Source organism: Neopsephotus bourkii, unplaced genomic scaffold (assembly GCF_033783945.1).
Source record: "Neopsephotus bourkii isolate Nb327-2 ecotype Australia unplaced genomic scaffold, CSIRO-AGI_Nbou_v1 NB_257, whole genome shotgun sequence".
NCBI classification, from domain to species: domain Eukaryota; kingdom Metazoa; phylum Chordata; class Aves; order Psittaciformes; family Psittacidae; genus Neopsephotus; species Neopsephotus bourkii.
In genome coordinates this window covers 18,003-38,118 of record NW_026900766.1, presented here as the reverse complement: position 1 = coordinate 38,118, position 20,116 = coordinate 18,003, and the positions used below count along the sequence as shown (strand labels likewise).

General features: G+C 39.6%; 1 protein-coding gene across 1 annotated transcript; it reads left to right on the top strand.

The window, feature by feature from the left end:
* The first annotated feature begins 7,406 nt into the window (after positions 1–7,406).
* On the top strand, positions 7,407–19,789 carry GTPBP10 (GTP binding protein 10). Its single transcript, XM_061346059.1, has 10 exons — positions 7,407–7,554; positions 8,097–8,290; positions 8,370–8,461; positions 9,530–9,674; positions 12,307–12,380; positions 13,358–13,410; positions 16,350–16,457; positions 16,941–17,018; positions 17,928–18,051; positions 19,346–19,789. The coding sequence occupies exons 1-10, from the start codon at positions 7,522–7,524 to the stop codon at positions 19,561–19,563; spliced, it is 1,119 nt and encodes a 372-aa protein (XP_061202043.1). The 5' UTR covers positions 7,407–7,521; the 3' UTR covers positions 19,564–19,789.
* The last annotated feature ends 327 nt before the right edge of the window (positions 19,790–20,116 follow it).

Below are 20,116 nucleotides of genomic sequence, written 5' to 3'. Positions count from 1 at the left end.
TATCACATTCCTCTTGCTTTTCCTAATCTAGTTAATAAATTCACCATTTATAATCTTAAAATGAGGTACTCCCAGAACACAACTACAAAAATCAAAACCCTAAAGGAACAGATTTTCCTCAAGAAAATCCTTTTAAATGGAAAATTCCCTTTTTAAGCACCACCTCATCAACAGTATTCTCTTCAGAATATATTTATGCGAAAATTCTCTGATAATATCTAAAACTTTACCTCCCAAACTGAAAATTGTTCTGAAGGCTGACTTCCAGATTTCATTTTCCTTTACGCTACTGTGCATCTTTGTCAGTCAAGCACTGAGGAATCACAGAATCATAGAATCACAGAATGGTTTGGGTTGGAAGGGACCTTAAAGATCATCTAGTTCCAAGCCCCCTGCCACAGGCAGGGACACCTTCCACTAGACCAAGTTGCTCACCTATAGAAGGATGCTATCTGGAGCAAGGATGAGCCCACGAATTTAATATGTCAGAGATCAAAATTATTTGCAACTAGTAATCCTGCAGGATGTTACATTAATTTTGTAAGATGGATGCACTATGAAGAAGGCACTGATCATATTTATTAGGTAAGTACTGTTAATACAGTTTCTGTTTCAGAACAGGTAGGGTCAAGGAAAGTAAATCTATGACCATCTTCATAAAATCTAACATACTTTAGAGCTACGTAAAAGCTTGGGTTGTAGATGAAAAACAAAACAGAAACCAGAAACCCTGTCCACATACTTGAGAAAGCAGATTTATTTCTCAGCTACTGACTAAATATAAATGTATTTTGCTTTCCATTCTGCAGGGGTTCAGGAAGAACGTCAAAGATCCAGCAGTGTACATCACGTATCAACCCACAGCCTCCAGCACAGCCTTTTCACACAGTAAGTTTTATGAGATTAAAAACAAAAGTGTCTATTTCTGGGATTTTTAGTTAACTGATAACCAAACTTAGGCAAAATAAAATGTTTCCCTCCAAATTCTTCCAACATCAATAGTCCTATAGCATGAGTTTTGAACCGTTGCTCTTCAAGTTATTTTATTATTGTAGTTGAGGTGCCTCCATCTAGTGGCACTTTGTTGTACTGAAGACCATATCCTTGCCATTAGTTAAACCTCTTTTAAAATTCTTTAATAAATAAAACCGTGAAAGTAATACATCAGGGTTGTAGAACATCTGGACCTTGAATTTCTTGATGTAGTTATTTATTCCAATTATAAAAACCTTTGTGCTAGCTTCCTACCATTTCAACAAGCCATTGTGCGCAAGTTCAGACAGGCAGGGCAAAAAAAAATTACTTGCATTTTTTAATTATTTCAACTTTAATTTAAAACAAAGCCATGCTGCTGAAATATTTCAGCTTATTTTAAAAATATCTCCATCGAAGTTACTTCTTCTCTAGACTGAGAAAAACAGCACATGAAGTATGAATTTCAAAAGAAAAATTATGCTGGAAGCTTTAAAACTGTTGCAGGACGAGGTTTTACAGCTTCTTGTCAAAGCTGGTGACAACACAGAACTTACTGAGTTGTATCATAAGAGAAGTGAGACAGAGTGGTAAAACTATGATTTGATGAAGCAGTACCCTTGTGATTTTCAAGCAATCATAATAGAAGTATGTGAAGTACACACTAAGAACAGCAAGAGTGGGAACTGAAGCATTATTTAGCATGAAAGTCAAAATGTGCATTGACTACATAGCACTCAGCCAGAGATCTTTAAAATGCTATCAGCCTTTTGTATAACTGAAGTATAGATATCTCTGACTACACATCTGCACACTCTTGCATAAACAGGATTCACTGAAGATGAAGAATTGACTCACCCTCCGCATCACTGATTAGCAGCGTCTCAAGTAAAGCACCACAGCGTGATGTTCTGGGTCAGGCTTGACACTGAAGTGCTTGCAGCCCTGTTACTTAAGTTCAAGTACAGCACACCCACTGCTGATGAAGCCGCCAACGCAGACCAAAAGAACAAGATGATAGACTCAGTGCTGTCCTGGCAAAACAGCCAGAGTTTCTTCAGGTGACCAGACACATTTCTGAAGCAAAGTATTTAGAAAATAAACCATCTAAACATCCTCAGAGATGTAAACAATTCAGTTTCAGCAAGTTTTTGCATTGTATATGTGTGATCATGTACCTACTGGTATAAAAAGTTCCAGAAAATGAAAAAAAAAAAAGGCACATTTCAAGTGAAATGTTACTTACTTACATGCTGGTATGAGCTTATTGCCATAAGCTTCCTCAGTGATTAAATAAATCTAATGTTATGACAATGCATTTAACACCTTCAGTCCACAAGATACATAGGAGACTAATTTTTCTTTATTTCTCTTTTTTAAGGTTGAGTTGTGGATTGATTACATGAATTGAATTAATCTCAGTTAGTAGCTCTGCTGGCAACTCTGGGCCATCTACACATTAAGCTGTTGTTGAATATGACCTCCTGCTGTGTGTTGAGGAAATTCAGTGCACTGAATGTAAGGTTTTGCATATTCCACAAGCTACAGACCTGGCAACTCTCAACAGTTGTAATGATTCAACAGTATGAAATTCAAACAGTACACACCCTAAAAGTGACACAAAGCATGAAAACGGGGTAATTTGGTGTATGGGTATCCAAGGAGAACTCAGAACCTATGATGTGATCCTTGCAGAACTTTGATGATGATCTTCTTGCCCTCTGCAGCTTCCCTGTGCTTTCTCCTTCTCACTTAGAAGTTCTTTTGCTTATCTCCTTTTTTCTCTTCTGTTCTGTATAATGCTGACATCTTATGCTTTACTGAGGTCACAGCAGCGTCCTTCCCGTTATGAACTGTAAGTCTGGACAAAATGTTCTGCTATTTGTGCTGTGAATTGGCATGGTAACATGGAACACAAAGGTCCTCTTGCATGACAGGGCCTAGCTCCCTCCCACTACAGAAACCTCTGTTATACAATCGCCTCATAAATTTATCAAATGCCATATTAAAAGCAGGTGTATTTTCCTCCCACCAATTCCAAGGAAAAGCTGTTTCAGAACTTGATTGCTGTAATGACTAAAACATTCTTCTAATTTCCTGATATATTTATTAATGAACAGTACATGTCTGTTTGTTCTTTTGTCAATATAGCCCTGGAAATGAAATGGTTTTCATCCTTCATGTTTACTTCCCTAATGTATCTATTGAGAGCACTCATATCCCCTCTCATGCTTTTGTTTTACTGAAGTAAACAAGCTGAGCCATCCTAAAATCTGTTGTACAAAAGGCTCTCAAGCTCTCCAGTGATGGGCCTAACCTCCCTCTACCCCTCTTGCTGCTCAACCTTAGCCCAGATACAGAACAGTTACTTAGAAGTTTTCACAGTACCCAAATAAGATTTCACCAGGGCCTTAATGGCATTAATACCTCCTGACTTTAAATGAAATACATCATCTGGGATATTCTCTGTACTTATACTGATTCCTAAATATATATTGCTACCAGATTTCATCAGTATGTTCTTAATGATTTTATCATGACTACTACAAAATGTAGCAAATAAAACCACCCTAATCCCAACCCTTTAAGCCTGGTATCTTCCTTTTCAACCCTATTTGTGGCTACATCACTTCACAATAACCCCCATATTCTCACTCCTTCACAGGTAATACCATACCAAATGTTTTCTCTATAGGGTATTAATACAACAGATAGAGTTTTCCTAAGACTGAGACCAGGCTTCAGGGTCACTTTTCCTCTTTTCAAAGATAAGTAATTACAGTTCAAGCTCAGCCCACCTAACTTCAAAGGGTTTGCAGAAAGCGACATGGAAAGAAAGAGTCATCTGTGACATGGCTTGCTCTCTGTGAGGTTAGATACCTCTTATCACCAAGGTGAGAGGGTGAGAATCTCAGCCAACAAGATTCTCAGTGAAGACCCTTCAGTTAAATGCCTCAAGCACAACACCAGAGCACAGTTTGCCATTATCCAGTCATAACATTCTTAACAGGCCTTAAAACACTTGCTGCTAGATTTTACCTGTCACCTGTTTCAGGAATGCAGATGCAGTCCCTTTTATCTGAAAGCATGACACCAGTGTTGCATTTTTTTCTGTTGTAGGGATTTCTGTTCTGCCATTCACATGATCCATCTCACCTTTCTCCACTAGGTGAAACTACTTTGGCAGTGAAGGCATACTTTGAATTCAGGGGATTTAACTTAGGCTCACTAGGCAATACCCCCATCTTCTGCTCTCCCATTTGTATCACTGAGAAATCTCTAAAAATTCCATATGAGTACGATACAAGCATGGCTAGTTAGTAGAAACTGGAAGTATTTTCAGCTGAAACAGGACATGTAATTATGGCAAAAATAAAACGGAACAGCAGAAAAAGCTGGTCAGTGATAATAAAGAGAGTGACATACTTTTGAATGTATTTTTTCTGTACATGTGGGAGGAAAGAATAGATTCATAAGGAGGACTAAGTCTTCCTAAAAATACTACTAAAAACTCCCATGAAATATGACACTACAAGACAACCCCTCTCACACACATTTCATACTGTACTGTCTTGTAAAATTATATTCACTTTAAGTATGTTACTACTTTATTCATTCATCAAGATCATCAAAACCCACCAGGAATAACCATTCTGAATGACAGCAGTGCTTCTTCTATACCTTCTTCTGAATATCCCAGTTGCAAAGTAAACAGTTTGCTTTTTTAAGTCAGAGAGAGAAGCGTGAGCGAGCTGAAATGCACAGGATTAGGATTTTGTTTTCTTATTCATTCTTCCCTAATTTGTTTCTAAAATATTTTTTCCTAATTTATGTTTAAAATTCTAGCAAATTGAAGCGCCTTTACCCTTATTAATTATTAGGGCATTAATTAAGTAATTAACTAATGACTATGTAGAGGTATTATAGGTGGAGTTTTAAAAAATAGGTATCGGCCTAACTTTTATAGTGTACAAAATGAAGCAAAATTACAACGAACATAAAGACCAAGCAATAATACACAGAATAATCTAACTATGTAACGACTTTTTTGCATATATTTTCTATATTTAGTTTCCAAAACTGGTGTCCTAGGCCATGAAACAGTAAGAAAAAAAACCTCACAAAACCAAATTTATATGCTTAGAATGGCACTGTTCAACACTCACATGTGATATAGCCTGGATAATGCTTAAACATTCTGTTGGGCTTGTTTAGCAAGTAGATGGCACCCCACTGTTTTCTCAGTTGTGGGGGTTTTACTATTATGCTACAGATAAAATCTGCTGTTAAACTTATTTTTAGGATTAAATTACTGTAAATGGTATTGATTCTCCTCAGGTAGATGCAACTGAGAATGTATGGCCTTGTGCAAAGTCTATAAGAAGGCACACAGTATTTACTTTTTCATGAGGATTTGCACTTAAAAAAAACCTCATTGAAAATACGCTCATAATGTGTGGAAAATGCTTATGCACAAAATAGAAAGACTTACTAAACAACTAACTTAGGGGTTTTTTCACCAGTTTTACCCTTCTGACCTCACTAATGTCATGATTTAGAATCATGGAATCGCAGAACTGTAGAATGGTTGGGGTTGGAAAGGACCTTAAGATCACCTAATTCGAACCCCCTTGCCATGGGCACGAGCACCTCAAGAACTGGATGGCCGCACACAAAGGTCAATGGCTCAATGTCCGGCTGGAGACCAGTAATGAGTGGTGTCCCTCAGGGATCGGGGTTGAGACTTGTCTTGTTTAACATCTTTGTGACATGAACAGTGGGATTGAGTGCACCCTCAGCAACTTTGCCGATGACACCAAGCTGTGTGGTTTGGTTGCTACGCTGGCGGGAAGGAATGCCATCCAGAGGGACCTTGACACGCTTGTGAGGTGGGCTGATGTCAACCTCATGAAGTTTAACCATGACAACTGCAAGGTCCTACACCTGGGTCAGAGCAATCCCAGGCACAGCTACAGCCTGGACAGAGAAGAGATTGAGAGCACCCCTGCCCAGAGGGACTTGGGGGTGTTGGTCAATGAGAAAATGAACATGAGTCGGCTTCAGTGTGTGCTCGCAGCCCAGAAAGCCAACCGTATCCTGGGCTGCATCAAAAGGAGCGTGACCAGCAGGTCGAAGGAGGTGATCCTGCCCCTCTACTCTCTTGTGAGTCCTCACTTGGAGTATTGTGTGCTGTTCTGGTGTCCTCGACATAAAAAGGACATGGAAGTGTTGGAAGAAGTCCAGAGGAGGGCCACGAGGATGATCAGGGGCTTGGAGCACCTTCCGTATGAAGGCAGGCTGAGAAAATTGGGGCTATTCAGCCTGGAGAAGGCTGCGTGGAGACCTCATAGCAGCCTTCCAGTATCTGAAGGGGGCCTACAGGGATGCTGGGGAGGCACCCTTCATTAGAGACTATAGTGATAGGACAAGGGGTAACTGGTTAGAACTTAAACAGGGGAAGTTTAGATTGGATATAAGGAAGAAATTCTTTACTGTGAGGGTGGTGAGGCACTGCAATAGGTTGCCCAAGGAAGCTGTAAATGCTCCATCCCTGGTGGTATTCAAAGCCAGGCTGGACAAAGCCTTGGGTGACATGGTTTAGTGTGAGGTGTCCCTGCCCATGGCAGGGGTGTTGGAACTGGATGATCTTAAGGTCCTTTCCAACCCTAGGTATTCTATGATTCTGTCACCCAAGGTTCTGTCCTACCTGGCCTTGAACACTGCCAGGGATGGAGCAGTCACAGCTTCCCCAGCCAGCCTGTTCCAGTGCCTCACTGCCCTTGCAGTAAACAATTTCTTCCTTATAGGCAACCTAAATCTCCCATTTAAGTTCAAACCCAATCATGTATAAAATAATTTCCCATTTGTCACCATTTATGACATGTGCTATATGCCTTATCAAAGCCGTAAACTGGTCATCCTCATCCTGAAAACTAGCACTGTTTGAACGCCAGATCCCAGGTTTTTGAGGGAGATCACATCAGCAATATGACCAACACCCTGTAATGGGGCCAGCTGCACGGGCAAAACCAACAGCAAATAGTGAAGCCCGAAAACACGCAGCTCTAGCAGTTGGGGCCTTGCCCTCCCCTCCGGCGCCCCTACTCGCACGTCGGCCAAAATCGCCTCGGGGCCTCTCGGCCTGAGATGCTTTGTGGGGCAGGGACGACCGAAGCGAGCACCGAGCAATGCGGAACAGGCTTCTTACATCAAACTAGGCCTGGCCTTGCCAATCCCGCAAGCACGCCAGGCCGGGGCTGGACCATGCGCAGCACCCCCAGCCACCGGTGAACCCCACCGCCCATGCGCAGCCGTGCGGAAGGTGGCTCCGCCTCGCCTGTGGCAGGACGGAAGTTGGGAGGTTGTTCATTTCCGTACGCGCTGCTCGGCTAGGGGCTGAGACCCTGGGTCGTTCCTCTTGACCCGGCCCCTGGAGCTTGGGGCCCGCATCTGCTCTCGCCCTGGGCCTCACGGTGCGCAGCTTCTGCCCCTGCCTGTCCCTCCTCTCCCGGCGCCAGTCGGGCCCGGGCTGAGGCGGTAGCTCCGGCCATGGTGCGGGGCGGGGCGGCGGTGTTGCGGAAGGTCAGTGCGGCCGGCCCGCGGAGCGGTGGGGACGGGGCCTGCGTGCGAGCAGCCCCGCGCAGGTAGCGCTCGGGCGGCTTGAAGGGCTGGCGGGAAGCCGCGGTCCAGCTCCGGGCCCCGCGGCCTCTTCGCTGCGGGGTGGCGTGTCGCCCCGCGGGTACGTCCGGGCCGAGTGCCCACTTCCCTTCCCCTGTCTAGCCCGCGGGTCGGCGGTTTGCGGCACAGCCCCTCGCGGGAGGCCTGTACATGTAGGGCTGAGGCGGAGTGAGATGCGGCAGGGTCCCACGCTTGCCTCCGTGGTCGCTGCCTGGGGCGCTGCAGGGCGGGCGGGTCGTGAGGGACGGCTGCCGGGGAAGATAGCTGAAACAGTTCGCTTATTAAAAGAAACAGTTCGCTTATTAAAAGACATTATCGATGGTTACGTGTCTTTTCTGAGCTTTAATTATTGCCATCAAAGTTATACAGAAGCGGTTTTACACTCATTTCTACAACAGCAAAATGTAAACAGAATTTAAGACTGCTATAAAACTTGGTCTTTTTAGTATGGCAACTTCATCGATGATTTACGGCTGTATGTGAGAGGAGGAACTGGTGGCATGGGTTATCCTCGCCTGGGTGGGGAAGGAGGAAGAGGTGGTGATGTCTGGTTCGTTGCCCAGGAAAGAATTACCTTAAAGAGCATTAGGGAGAAATACCCTCGGAAGCGATTTGTAGCTGGAACAGGAGCCAACAGCAGGTAAGGGTCTGTTTGATGGAAGCTGTTGTATGCATTTTTTCCAGAAAGCAGTTACTAAGCCTGGTTCAATTTCTCCCAGTGTTAAAGCACTAAAAGGTGACAAAGGAAAAGACTGTGAAGTTCGTGTGCCTCTGGGAATTTCAGTTCTCTGTGATGATGGCAAGCAGATTGGTAAGAATTCTTGCTCTGTTTTACTTTATCCAGTAGATCATGTCATGTTTATTGATGGCATTTAGCAGACTTTTGACACTAGGATGTTTAAGGTTACACATCTCCCAAAATACGTGTGTATTTTCTTTCAAACAAAGAGTTGACAAAAACAAAAAAACCTGTAGAAGTGGTTGGAAAAGACCCCTTCCAGAAATTAGCAGAAGTTACCTTGTACCACTTTATGCAGCAGCAAGAAAATTGCTCTTGCAAACAAGTGTTAAAGACTGGAAGCTATACTGATCCTCCACAGAATCATTAATGACCTTACTTAAATTAGGTGTCCATAAACTCGCAGTGACCCTGTAAGTACTGAATTATGACACTTGTTAAAAGATAATGATCATTGGTGTCAACTCCTCAGGTTATCTATAATACCTGCTATTCATTCTTTATAAAGAGTGGTGCTTGATAGTGACTAGGAAGATCTCTCTATACAGTGCTGTTGGAACAGATCTCAGTGTTTTCTTTGCAGTTTCTCAGAGTTTTTGTCCTCATACTGTTGAAACTAAAGTCACAGATTATTTTGATTTGGAACAAAATTTGATGTTTGGCAAGAGCAGTTTATGATGTAGGCATGTCAGCGTCTAAAGGTATCCCTGAATTATATACTCAATGTTGCATTTCATCTTATAATTATTCTAACCCTAAGGGAGATATATAGCCTGTGTCTTAATGAAAGAACATGGAACCTCTGAAGAATTTTCTGTAGCTGCATCTCTATTAATGTAGATTTTTCCTTGCATTCTTGAATTCAAGTATTGGAGGCTTCAGAACTACCATCTTTGCCATACTTTGCCTGCCTGTACTTAGCACTTTTCTTGAAGTGACTAACTATAACAGAAGGCAAAACTGGGGTGTGATTGATTTCATTTGTTTCCAAAGAAGGAAAAATACCATGACCCTAAGTGCACAGCTCTTGCAAGGAAGTGAACAGAAAGTTGTCTCTTCATTGAAGATGGATTGAAGTGTGAAGTCACAGCTGAACTACTGTGTGGGATTGTGTTTTTTCACTGTTGAATTCATTTTCAGGAGAGCTTAATGCAGCAGGAGAGAGATTCTTGGCAGCACGTGGAGGTCTTGGAGGCTGTTTGGCCACAAACTTTGTGCCTTGCAAAGGTCAGAGGCGAATTGTGCGTCTTGATTTGAAACTTATAGCAGATGTTGGCTTAGTTGGGTAAGTACTGTAGTTTGAGAACTGATACTAGAAAATAAAGTAGTAAATTTCAAATGGAATTTCAAAGGCATTTGAGGATTTGGAGGATAAGTGCTACTGTACTTTGGCATTGCCACTTAAATAACTTGCAGTTTGCAGAAATCAGAGCTTAAACCTATTAAAATTATTTTTTAAAATTTGCAAAGTACTGGTTATGCTTGTGTTTGTGAAGGGCTTCGTGAATCAGTGTAATATATCATTATTATTAATCATATTTGTCAATGATAGTGATTATTAAAATAGTATTAACTAATATTTATGAAGTAAGTAGCAGGTGCAAAACAGAGCCAAGAGCACTGTCCATATTGCATCTTTGACTTGATGGTACTGGCATAAGTGGATACTTTCAGTAGCAGTTTTAAAGAGAGCTTCAAAGGTGATGTGCCCTACTCTCCCAAATAAACAGCTTGGAAGGAAGTAATCACAAACAAGAACAGTAGGACTTGCATTTCAATGTTACTACTTTATAACATTGCAGATAAATGTATTTTCGTTTGGAGAAAGCTTTCAACAAACTACAGTTGTAAAAGTATTGTTGTAAGTACTCAGCATCTACTGCCAACCTACACCCGCCCCATGGTCCTTACTAATAAAAACCACCAGAGATGTAAAATAACAAGGAGTTTGAGGTAGAAATAGTCTAATTGGTATATACCATTAAAGAAGGGAAACTTGAAGACAGCATGGCTTTATACCTCATATTTTTTTCTTATTTAGAAATAATTCTGTTAATATCAGATTTATCTAAAGTTATATAATTTTCAAGTTGTCATCCATAATTATGTAATAGAAAATTTTTTTCTTGTTTTAGAGTATGTGAAAATACAGGAGTTTTATAACACTGGCACTTCTTTAATCTTGCATTTTGGCTGTTATTTGAGCTGACAGTATCCCTTTAAAATGAGTAAAAAGAATCACAGTTAATTAGATGAGCGTATTTTCTTGTTGAGAGTATGAATCAGCCTTCGATAGTTTGTGGCTGTACTTTGATCTCTTTGTGCTTGTTATTTTTACTTTAGGAGATTTGGAAGTGTTTTGCTATTAGATCAGGTAAAAAACATTACTGATGGGTCTGAGAAAGACCCATTAGGGTTGGGTAGGGGTTCTTACCTGTAGTGTAGGTTACAGCATACACTTCAAAGAGCATATTGTGCCTTAGTGGAAACAAAATAGTCACTTGACAGTAACCTTCCAGAATGTCTTTAAGGTACCTTTCAACATCAGAGCACATTAAAACTACCCTTGATAGTTTTCATGTGACGAGAAGAGTTATGATGTCTCTTTCTTTTTTAAGAAAGCCTGTTACAAAACCCCTTTAGAGTGCCCCGTAATGCACTACTGATCTTGTTTTTCATTTGCTCATGTTCTTATTAGTTGTCCCTGTTAACAGGTCTTGATTCTGCATGTAATCAAGTGGAGAGCATATGGTTTTCTACGTGGTGCATGCTTTTTTATCTTGTGACCAATGTTCAGTTAACTGTGGACACAAGTTTTCTTTGATCACTGTTGCACTGAAACATTGTGCTGAATAACTCTGTAAATTAGATTGGAGCATAAGTCTTCTATGATGTTCTGTATAGAACAGGTGCTATGAATAAGCACTACAGTCTATCCTTTGTTGTCAGTATAAGCTTTAAGTTTGGCATGAATCAAGGTTATGGTGTCTTTTACAATCATTAAATCTGTAAAATAAGATTAATCTTTACAATAAGCATGTCTTATAATTTTAGTTTTAACTTAGGTTTCTGTTAAAACCTAACAGAGATGGGTAGATGTATTCTTTGAAGAAGCTTTTGTACAAGCTACCATACCCTTTAGAGAATGTTTTTGTATAGCTGACCTTTGTAAAGAGAAAAGGTTACAACAATCAGATCTGCACATACCAGCTCCTAGGGCTTCACCAGTATTCTTTTTGGTTTACCTGGAAACAAAGTTGATTAGTCCTAATTTCAAGATCCCTCATATAATTCTGTTGCCTTGAATACATATACAAACTGTGCATTCAGTCTGTATGTATACAAAGCCTCCTTCTTGCAGAGTTTACAGCTGCTTTGCTACATTGGCAAAACTGTAGCATAGGTATCATTGGTACTTAAATTGTAGACTGTTTAATTAACCATGATTTGTATACCAAAAGACTGAATCCAACTGTTGAGGTGCATTTGCTGTAGGTGCTTAGAATGTAAAAGTACTTTACAAAATCAGCTATAGCATGCCAAGACTGAATTCAAGTAGACCTGGATGTTTATGCTGTGTTTCCGTCTGATTACACATGTATATACATACCTCTCTTGCTTGCATCCTTGGGAAGCATTATTGGATTTAGAATAAATACTCAGATTTGATTTTTAAAAAATAGTAATGATCTCAGTTTCATTCTGTTTTTGTGGGTGATAGTTTTTGTATGTGGTTTGGGGGGGGTGTGATTTTTGGGGTCTGATTTTTTTTTTATTTTTTTTTAAGAATAACTGAGTCTGAAAAAATTAGTTGACAGCACTGAGTTTAGTTAGGGTAATATAGTGTATTTGGTAATAAAATACAAAGGAATCATGTATTTGTTTATTCAGTGTATAAATCCCGATTTTCCTTGTAGGTTTCCAAATGCGGGAAAATCATCCTTGTTAAGTAAGGTTTCTCATGCCAAACCTGAGATTGCAAATTATGCATGTAAGTTCACACACTTATTTTTAGAGCAGTGTTACTTCATGAGAGCAAAAAGTCTTTTCTCTGACTTGGTTTGCAGGTTTATAAAAAAGACTAAGGTATAACCATGTTGCCTGTCAGATATGTTACACAGATTTTTAATTATGAGAAATACTCCAAAAAGAGACTTGCTGTTTCAGTGTCCAGTTCCTTTAACAACCTCAGGTTTTTATGTGTGCCCCCTCATAGTGCTTCAACCTATACTGAAGTTCATGCAGGGTCTATTTAATATTTATTTTAGTCTCAGCCCATTTAATTGCATCTGAGACTCTATGCTGTGTAATGTCCTTTGTCTACTAAACATGCACCACCAAGTTCCTTTACATAAACATCTTGTATGGTTTGGAATTTGCTACCACCTGTTCTTCCAGTGAAGTAAGATTTTGTTTTTGAATCTCTTCACTGAAAAATGGACAGAAATCTTTCTGCTGTTTTTCTATCAGTAAATCAGGTTTAGTTGTCTGATCATTTTTAAATTAAAAAGCAAGAGTACAAATACCAATAATTCCTACTGATCTTGGACCACTCCTGATTCAGTGTAGCCTTTTCATATTTTAACTTCGTTTGAAGAGTCCTGTTTCACTTTGCCTTTTGTTAATTTTTTTTCCTCTTTGGAAGCTTTTCCGTAGTTTGGTTGATAACTTTTGTGTCTGAGACTTCCTCCCATCATCCCTTTTTGGGATGACAGGACAGAACTGAAAGGGTGCCAAGACTTGGCTAGCCACTGGTTTTTGGGTGGTCTGATTTTGTTATCTCTTGGTTTGCTTTTTTTTATTCCTTTTCCAGTAATTTTTAAAATTCCGTTTGCCTTGTTTTTTGCTGCTACTATTTGTTTAATTTAAATAAGTCCCACAACATTTAAATGTTTTGTAACATGAGCATCTTTAAAAATGTAAAAAACAGTTTCGTTTTCTTTCCCTTCTCTTTTTCCCTTGTCATAGTTACAACAATACAGCCTCAACTGGGTAAGATCATGTATGCGGATTATAAACAGGTTGGTATGAAAGTTCATTCTGGTTGTTCATTAAAGTTGTGTATAATATGTTGCTTAACGTCATTGCAGAAAGAAAAGGGAAGCCTGTAGAGTTTTTTCGTATGTGTATCTATAATGTATACATATAAAAGGCAATTACATGCACTTAATGAGAGGTGTGAAGAAAGTGCTATTTTTATGAAATAAGAGACCCTAATAAGAGAGCTTTAAAGCCAAATGCTAGTATGTAGTATGAGGTTGAGCTAACTTCAAGTCACTTTGGAAAATGGCTTCTTATTTTCCCTTGTCTCCTTTCTGTGGTTCTAATCCTGTTTTATAACCTTAGAGTTGTGAACTTGTGTGTGAAACTGAGATTGCTGTGTTCTAACTCTTGTTCAGGACTTCAAAAAAAATCATTGTTTCCGAGACTAACCTGTTATTTTTATTTAGAAGAGGCAGATTTTAGTCAGGTTGACTATACAGAAAGCTCTGGAATGAATAAGTAATTTTAAGAGCAGATTTTAAACAGTGGCATTATTTGTCCAATAGCTGCAGATCTGCAGTAGTGAATGACAGGGAATTTAGCGACTGTAACTCAGTTACTGTAACTTACTGTTTTGGCTTTCTAGGTTGGCTGGTCTAACTTTCATTTGAGTTTTGGTTTGCCCTGAGCTTGCTGTTTTGGTTTTTGGTTTGGGTTGTTTTATTTAGTTGTTTCTTTGGTTTGTGAATTTTGTTTTTTGTTTTTGTTTTTCTGTTGGGGGGGGGCATTTTGGGGGTTATTTTATTTGTCCATTTTCCTGGTTTTTAATAAAAAGCATAAAATAGTATGAAGTGATGACAGCCCGAACAGCCAGGATAGTGCACAACCTAAGGGGTAAGGTAGCTGCGTCCAGTTCCTTTTGTTGTACCTCTGGAGGACTGGTGAAGCTACTGCCAACCACTCTAATTTTTGTGAACCCAAATTCCACCCAGCTATTTCAGGTAACTGTGGTGCCTGGAATCCTTTCTACAGTATCCACTTGTGGGAAAACCAGTGCTAAATGAGACTCTTACTAATAGATTTTGGACCACAAGTTTACGTAAGGTTGCAGCAAACATTTTCATTCCTCAAGCTTGAATGTTCTTTGAAGTGCTTTTATTTTGTCTTTGAAGGGTATGATATATGCAGTACTGGACTTATCATTTGCAAGATTAAAGACAAATGCATAAAAGGTTTTCAGATGAGTTAACCAGAAAAGCATACTTCTCAGATGTGAAAAGACAGAAAACTCTTCACTTTCAGAAGCAATAATCTTATGGGGTTCAGTAGCTGATGCTTGAAACCTTCAGTAACATCCTTTTACAAAGCTGTGTATTAAAGGAAGTAAGTCTTGTTTGTCAGGTTCCCTGTAGAGATGCAAACATCTAAGGGAATTTTTTTGTATGTCCATTTTATCTGCTGGTTTAGAGTAGTTTGTCCTAGAAAGCTTGGCTGCAAATAACAGGATTGTTTATAGTGTTTTGAAAAACTACCCTCCTGCCGTGAATCAGGACCTCTTGCTCTTACTGGTTTATCTTTCTCCAGCAGAACTACTTGCACTCCTGGCTTTCTTTCCTGCAGTTTGTCTCGTACAGAATGACCCTACTGTTGGCTGTTTTCTGCAGTTCATGCTTTTTATAGTAGAATGTGGGTGCTATATAGGAGCTATATGGACAAAAAAAATCTTCTCTAAATTCAGGGGAACTAGGGATTTGTGATTACAGGGAACATTGGTGAGTAAGAGGAAGTACTTCAGCTCTGAGTATTGCAACTGCTGACAAGAAAACCGCGTAATTAAGAGCAATAATTGAGGTGACTGTTCTGGAGCATTCAAGGGAGAATGGCTCATTATATCCTCTTTTTTTTTTTTTTTTAATTCAGAACATGGATGGTTTTTTTAAGGAAATAGGTAGCAATTTGCTTATTTTATCTTAGAACATTTTGAAATAGAAATTACATGCAAGTTACCTGGTTCTGTGTGTCATTGCTACTTGGAAAAGACACAAAATAGAGGACCTGAGTAAGAAGAGTCTGGATTCAGATCTTAATACCAGATCATGGAAACTAGCAGAACCATTTTCATCATCTACCTGAATATCTGAACCAAGTGCTGTTTTGAGAGAATATGAGGGGCTTTTTGTGAGCTCCATAAAATATACTCGTTGAAAGAGAACTGAAGCTGGGGGAAAAGCTGCTTTTGATGGGACTACAGCACCCAAACCCATCACACCAGGAAGTGGAAGTTTCTGTTCTAACTCTCCAGTTATCCTCTCTCTGTTTCTAGTTATAAGCGTGTAGTTCATCCAGCTGTATCTCATGTCTTATTTTCATGGAAAATTCTGAAGGAAGGCTTCAAGTATTTAGGAAATGCATAATAGTTAAAAGTTAGTGTAACACGAACGGGAGTGTAACTCACTCATAGCAGAAATCACTCTTCTGCCATAGGTGGCACACTGGAAATTTTGTTTGCTGGCTTAGGGTATTGTTCAGTTGAATACAGTTGCTGTCTAAATGGGTATTTGTTAGATTTGATGACCCTACTTTTGTTCTTCTTTGCCTCGCTGTCTTAGCTTTCTGTGAGTTACTGAGTAGATATTTGGGGCTTTATTATACTGCTCTTTTTTGGCTGTCTCAGCTGTCCTTTACAGCTGTGTACAACTCTCTCAGCCAGCACAGCAAATGACAAAATACCTTTCCATCAGGACAGTCTCTGCTGGCTTTGGTTGGAAGCTCATACACGACTGGAACTGCTGGAGGACTGATCCCCCACCCAATTCCAAGGAATACACATACTTGTAAAAGGAGTCTCTCAAAAAAGATATTCCTGACATTCTTTGTCTGGGTTTTTTTATTTGTATAAAATGATAATAGATGTTGATGGTTCAAAGTAACCATTTTTGCTTGTTCAAAATATTTTGTCTGAAACTTGTTTCCCTAGATCTTGGTAGCTGATCTCCCAGGACTGATTGAAGGTGCACATGCAAACAGAGGGATGGGCCACAAATTTCTCAAACATGTAGAAAGAACCAAACAGCTTCTCTTAGTTGTAAGTGAAATAAAATTTACAGCTTATTGAAATCAAAGGCAGTGCAGTAAATAAAATGCATGTTTATTGCAGTATAGTTGGAATTTAGGAAGTAGTTTATAATTTGCATGTTTATGATAAATGTAGCTGCAGTACTGTTTTCAGAATGGAATGCTCAAAACAACGGGTGGTAAATTAAGGCCTTAAATACAATTTAGAATTTAGCCAGTTAATTTAGAGCAGTGAGTTGTTCCAAGTATAATTAAAGCACGGGATGATTTTTATTTTTCTTTATTTCTGTAAGATCCCATAAAGAAGAGGTTTAAGACCAGCTGGTTCATGCTTCCAGTGTCTGTAGTGTTACTTTGATGTATAGTTTCCCGTTATTTCCCAGGAATGAGGGCGTGTACATGGATATTGTACTCCAAGTTAGTTGATGGAGAGTACCTTGGTACTGTAGCATAACTTAATATCACAAATCTTGGTTTTGTGTCACTTTTTCAGGTTGATATTTCTGGGTTTCAGCTGTCTGTTAAGACTCGGTTCAGAACAGCCTTTGAAACTATACTGCTTCTAACAAAGGTAAGTCCTCATCTTCCTAGTTGACGGTTGTAGTTATGTGTAGAGGCAAGAAAGGCTCAGTTTCGATTAAGAACTTTCAAAATGTTAGTGTGTCTTCTGGATTTATAATATAAGGCCTGCAAACAAGCTTAGGCTTCTTCAAAATGATGAAATCTTTATCTTTAACTCCAGGTTAAACTGCTCTATTTTATGTTGGGCACAGCTGCTCCTTCATTAATGTCTGCAGCATATGGGATATTTTTTACAGTCAGGGTGAAAAGACACATGTTCAGTTCCCCAGTCTGGATGAATTTTAGGAAGTAGAAATACATGGGTATAGTTAAATCCCTGCCTTGGTGCCCAGTGGAGATGAGACATCAGGCCCCAGCTGCTCAGATATTCAGTATTTCCATCTCTTACCATTGCTTCTGATTGAAACAAAGCATTTTATGTAATTTCAGATTTAGCACCTGTTTTATCTCTGGCTACACAACTTAAGATGATGAATCTTCTGAATTTCAGTTACTGCTGTTTATTTTTAGCTTACTCATAGTTGTGACTTTATTTCTGATATTAACCATAGTCCACTTAAGTCCTTAAGAATCAGAAAACTCTCCAAAGAATTTCCTTACACATTTTACAGATTTCAGCTTTTTCTGAAATGGATTTTGTGGTTTTGGTTATCAGAAATACAGACCTAAACCTCATTCTTTTTATTGGAGGCTGTTTCAGAATCAGCCAGCCTGTTTACCTGAAATATCTGTGTTTGAACAAGAAGTCACTGAACATTATTTTCTTGCAACAGGTTGCTTTAATACATCCACCTTGAGCACCTTCGCAGCTGCTTAGTCATGAAAGACTGATATCAAATTGAAGTAGCACTTGTTAAACTACAAATACTTATTAAGGCAAATTTACTTACCTTTCAAGGAACTGGAACTGTACAAAGAGGAACTGCTAACAAAGCCTGCACTTCTTGCAGTTAATAAGATGGATTTGCCTTGTGCAAAGGATAACTTGAATGAGCTTATGAAACAACTACAGAATCCTCAAGGTAAATTAACTTCCAATGATTGTGTTCAACAAGTCATAATAAGATTTCATCAGGGGTAACTGCACTGGCAAGGAGTTGTTTGAAGCTGAAGTCAGCTATTAAATTTATTATTTGAACATACGTTTTAAAACCACTTCCTGCATTTAGAGCTCTGTTTATATGCATTTTTTTGTGCTGCCTTTACTGTTGGGGTAGTACTTTAATAAATAGAGATATCCTAGAAGATCTTTCCAAACTATGATAAGGAAGAGTAAATTTCCAGTCTAGGTTATGTTAGATAACAGTAACCTCCGTTTAAGGTCCCCTTACGGACACTGATGTATATAAAATTCTCTGGCCAAAATATGTGAAAATACTGGACAGTCCTATATAGTTTTACTTCGAATTTGCTATTACCTTGGGGTGCATTTCTTCCCTTGAGTGTATAAGAACCAGGAAAGCTTAAAACCATCCATCTTCCAAATCCTGTAACTTGGCATTTCTTTGTACTCATCTTAAAGGAAGGTGTAGAATCTTCTCATGAGAGCATAAGTATAGTTTAACTGTTGTGTTAGTGTTTGTCTTCTAAGCCTTTAGCTATTTTTTTTTAAGATTAAGCAAATAATAACATCTATATTAATTGCAATTATATTTACTGAAATTTGTTAAGAGAGGTTCTCCTTCCCCTCTACTCTGCCTTGGCGAGGCCACATCTGGAATATTGTGTCCGGTTCTGGGCCCCTCAGTTTAAGAAGGACAGGGAATTGCTTGAAAGAGTCCAGGGCAGAGCCACAAAGAGGATTAAGGGAGTGGAACATCTCCCTTATGAGGAGAGGCTGAGGGAGCTGGGTCTGTTTAGCTTGGAGGAGACTGAGGGGTGACCTCATCAATGTTTACAAATATGTAAGGGCTGAGTGTCAGGATGATGGAGCTAGGTTTTTTTCACTGATGTCCAGTGATAGGACAAGGGGCAGTGGGTGTAAACTGGAGCATAGGAGGTTCCATGCGAACATCAGGAGAAACTTCTTTACTGTGAGAGTGACAGAGGACTGGCACAGGTTGCAGAGGGGGGGTTGTGGAGTCTCCCACATTGGAGATATTCAAGGCTCACCTGGACAAGTTCCTGTGTGATGTACTCTAGGTTACCCTGCTCTTGGCAAGGGGGTGGGACTAGATGATCTTTTGAGGTCCCTTCCAACCCTTGGGATTCTGTGATTCTGTGAAAGCTCATTTTCTAAATGCAATGCACTTCTATGGGCTTTGTAGTGATGCACTGTTTGGGGATTGTACTAATTCCTCCAGTATGATTTTTCAGACTACTTACACTTACTAGAAGAAGAAATGATTCCTGCAAATACACTTGAATTCAAAGATATAATTCCTATATCTGCACAAACTGGAGAAGGAATTGAGGAATTAAAAGCGAGTATAAGGAAGTCCATAACTGAGGAAGCAGAGCAGGAGAATGAAGAATATCGGAAAAAGAAACTACTACTTTTACACACTTCAGAAGAACAGATGAATAGAAGATAGTATTTGTGGCTGGATCCAACACATTTTAGTATTTTCCCCTATATGTATGAACCCATTTAATTTTGGTTCCCTTTGCCACCACTGCCCACTTCTCTACTCCCTCCCCCACGTTGGCTCAGTGTCTTTTGGCACCTGGGTAGCGCACAGTGGGGAAAAAAACAGGGTTTTGTGATTTACCTTGACTACCGACTCAACAGAATAAAGACCAAAGTATGTGCAACTCAAAGTATTACTTAACAACTGGTGATCTCTGGAGTATTTTTTGCCAAATGAGATGAATGGAAGGACTATAATCACAGAGGTAGCAAAGGACCAAGTTCAACTACTCCATGTTTTGGAAACACCAGGGGCAATTTCTGGTGGAGCAGGTTTCCAGGTTGTAGTACTTCTAATGTGAACCAGTTCTGCTACTTCCAACAGGCATCAGGTTGGGGGGGGTGTTATTTTTAAAGATTTAAAGGAAACAAAAAAAAATGGCAGCAAGGAAGTGACTTGTACAAGCACAAAAAAGCAAAGCTGATGTGTAATGTTGGGGTTTTACTTCACAGCTGCC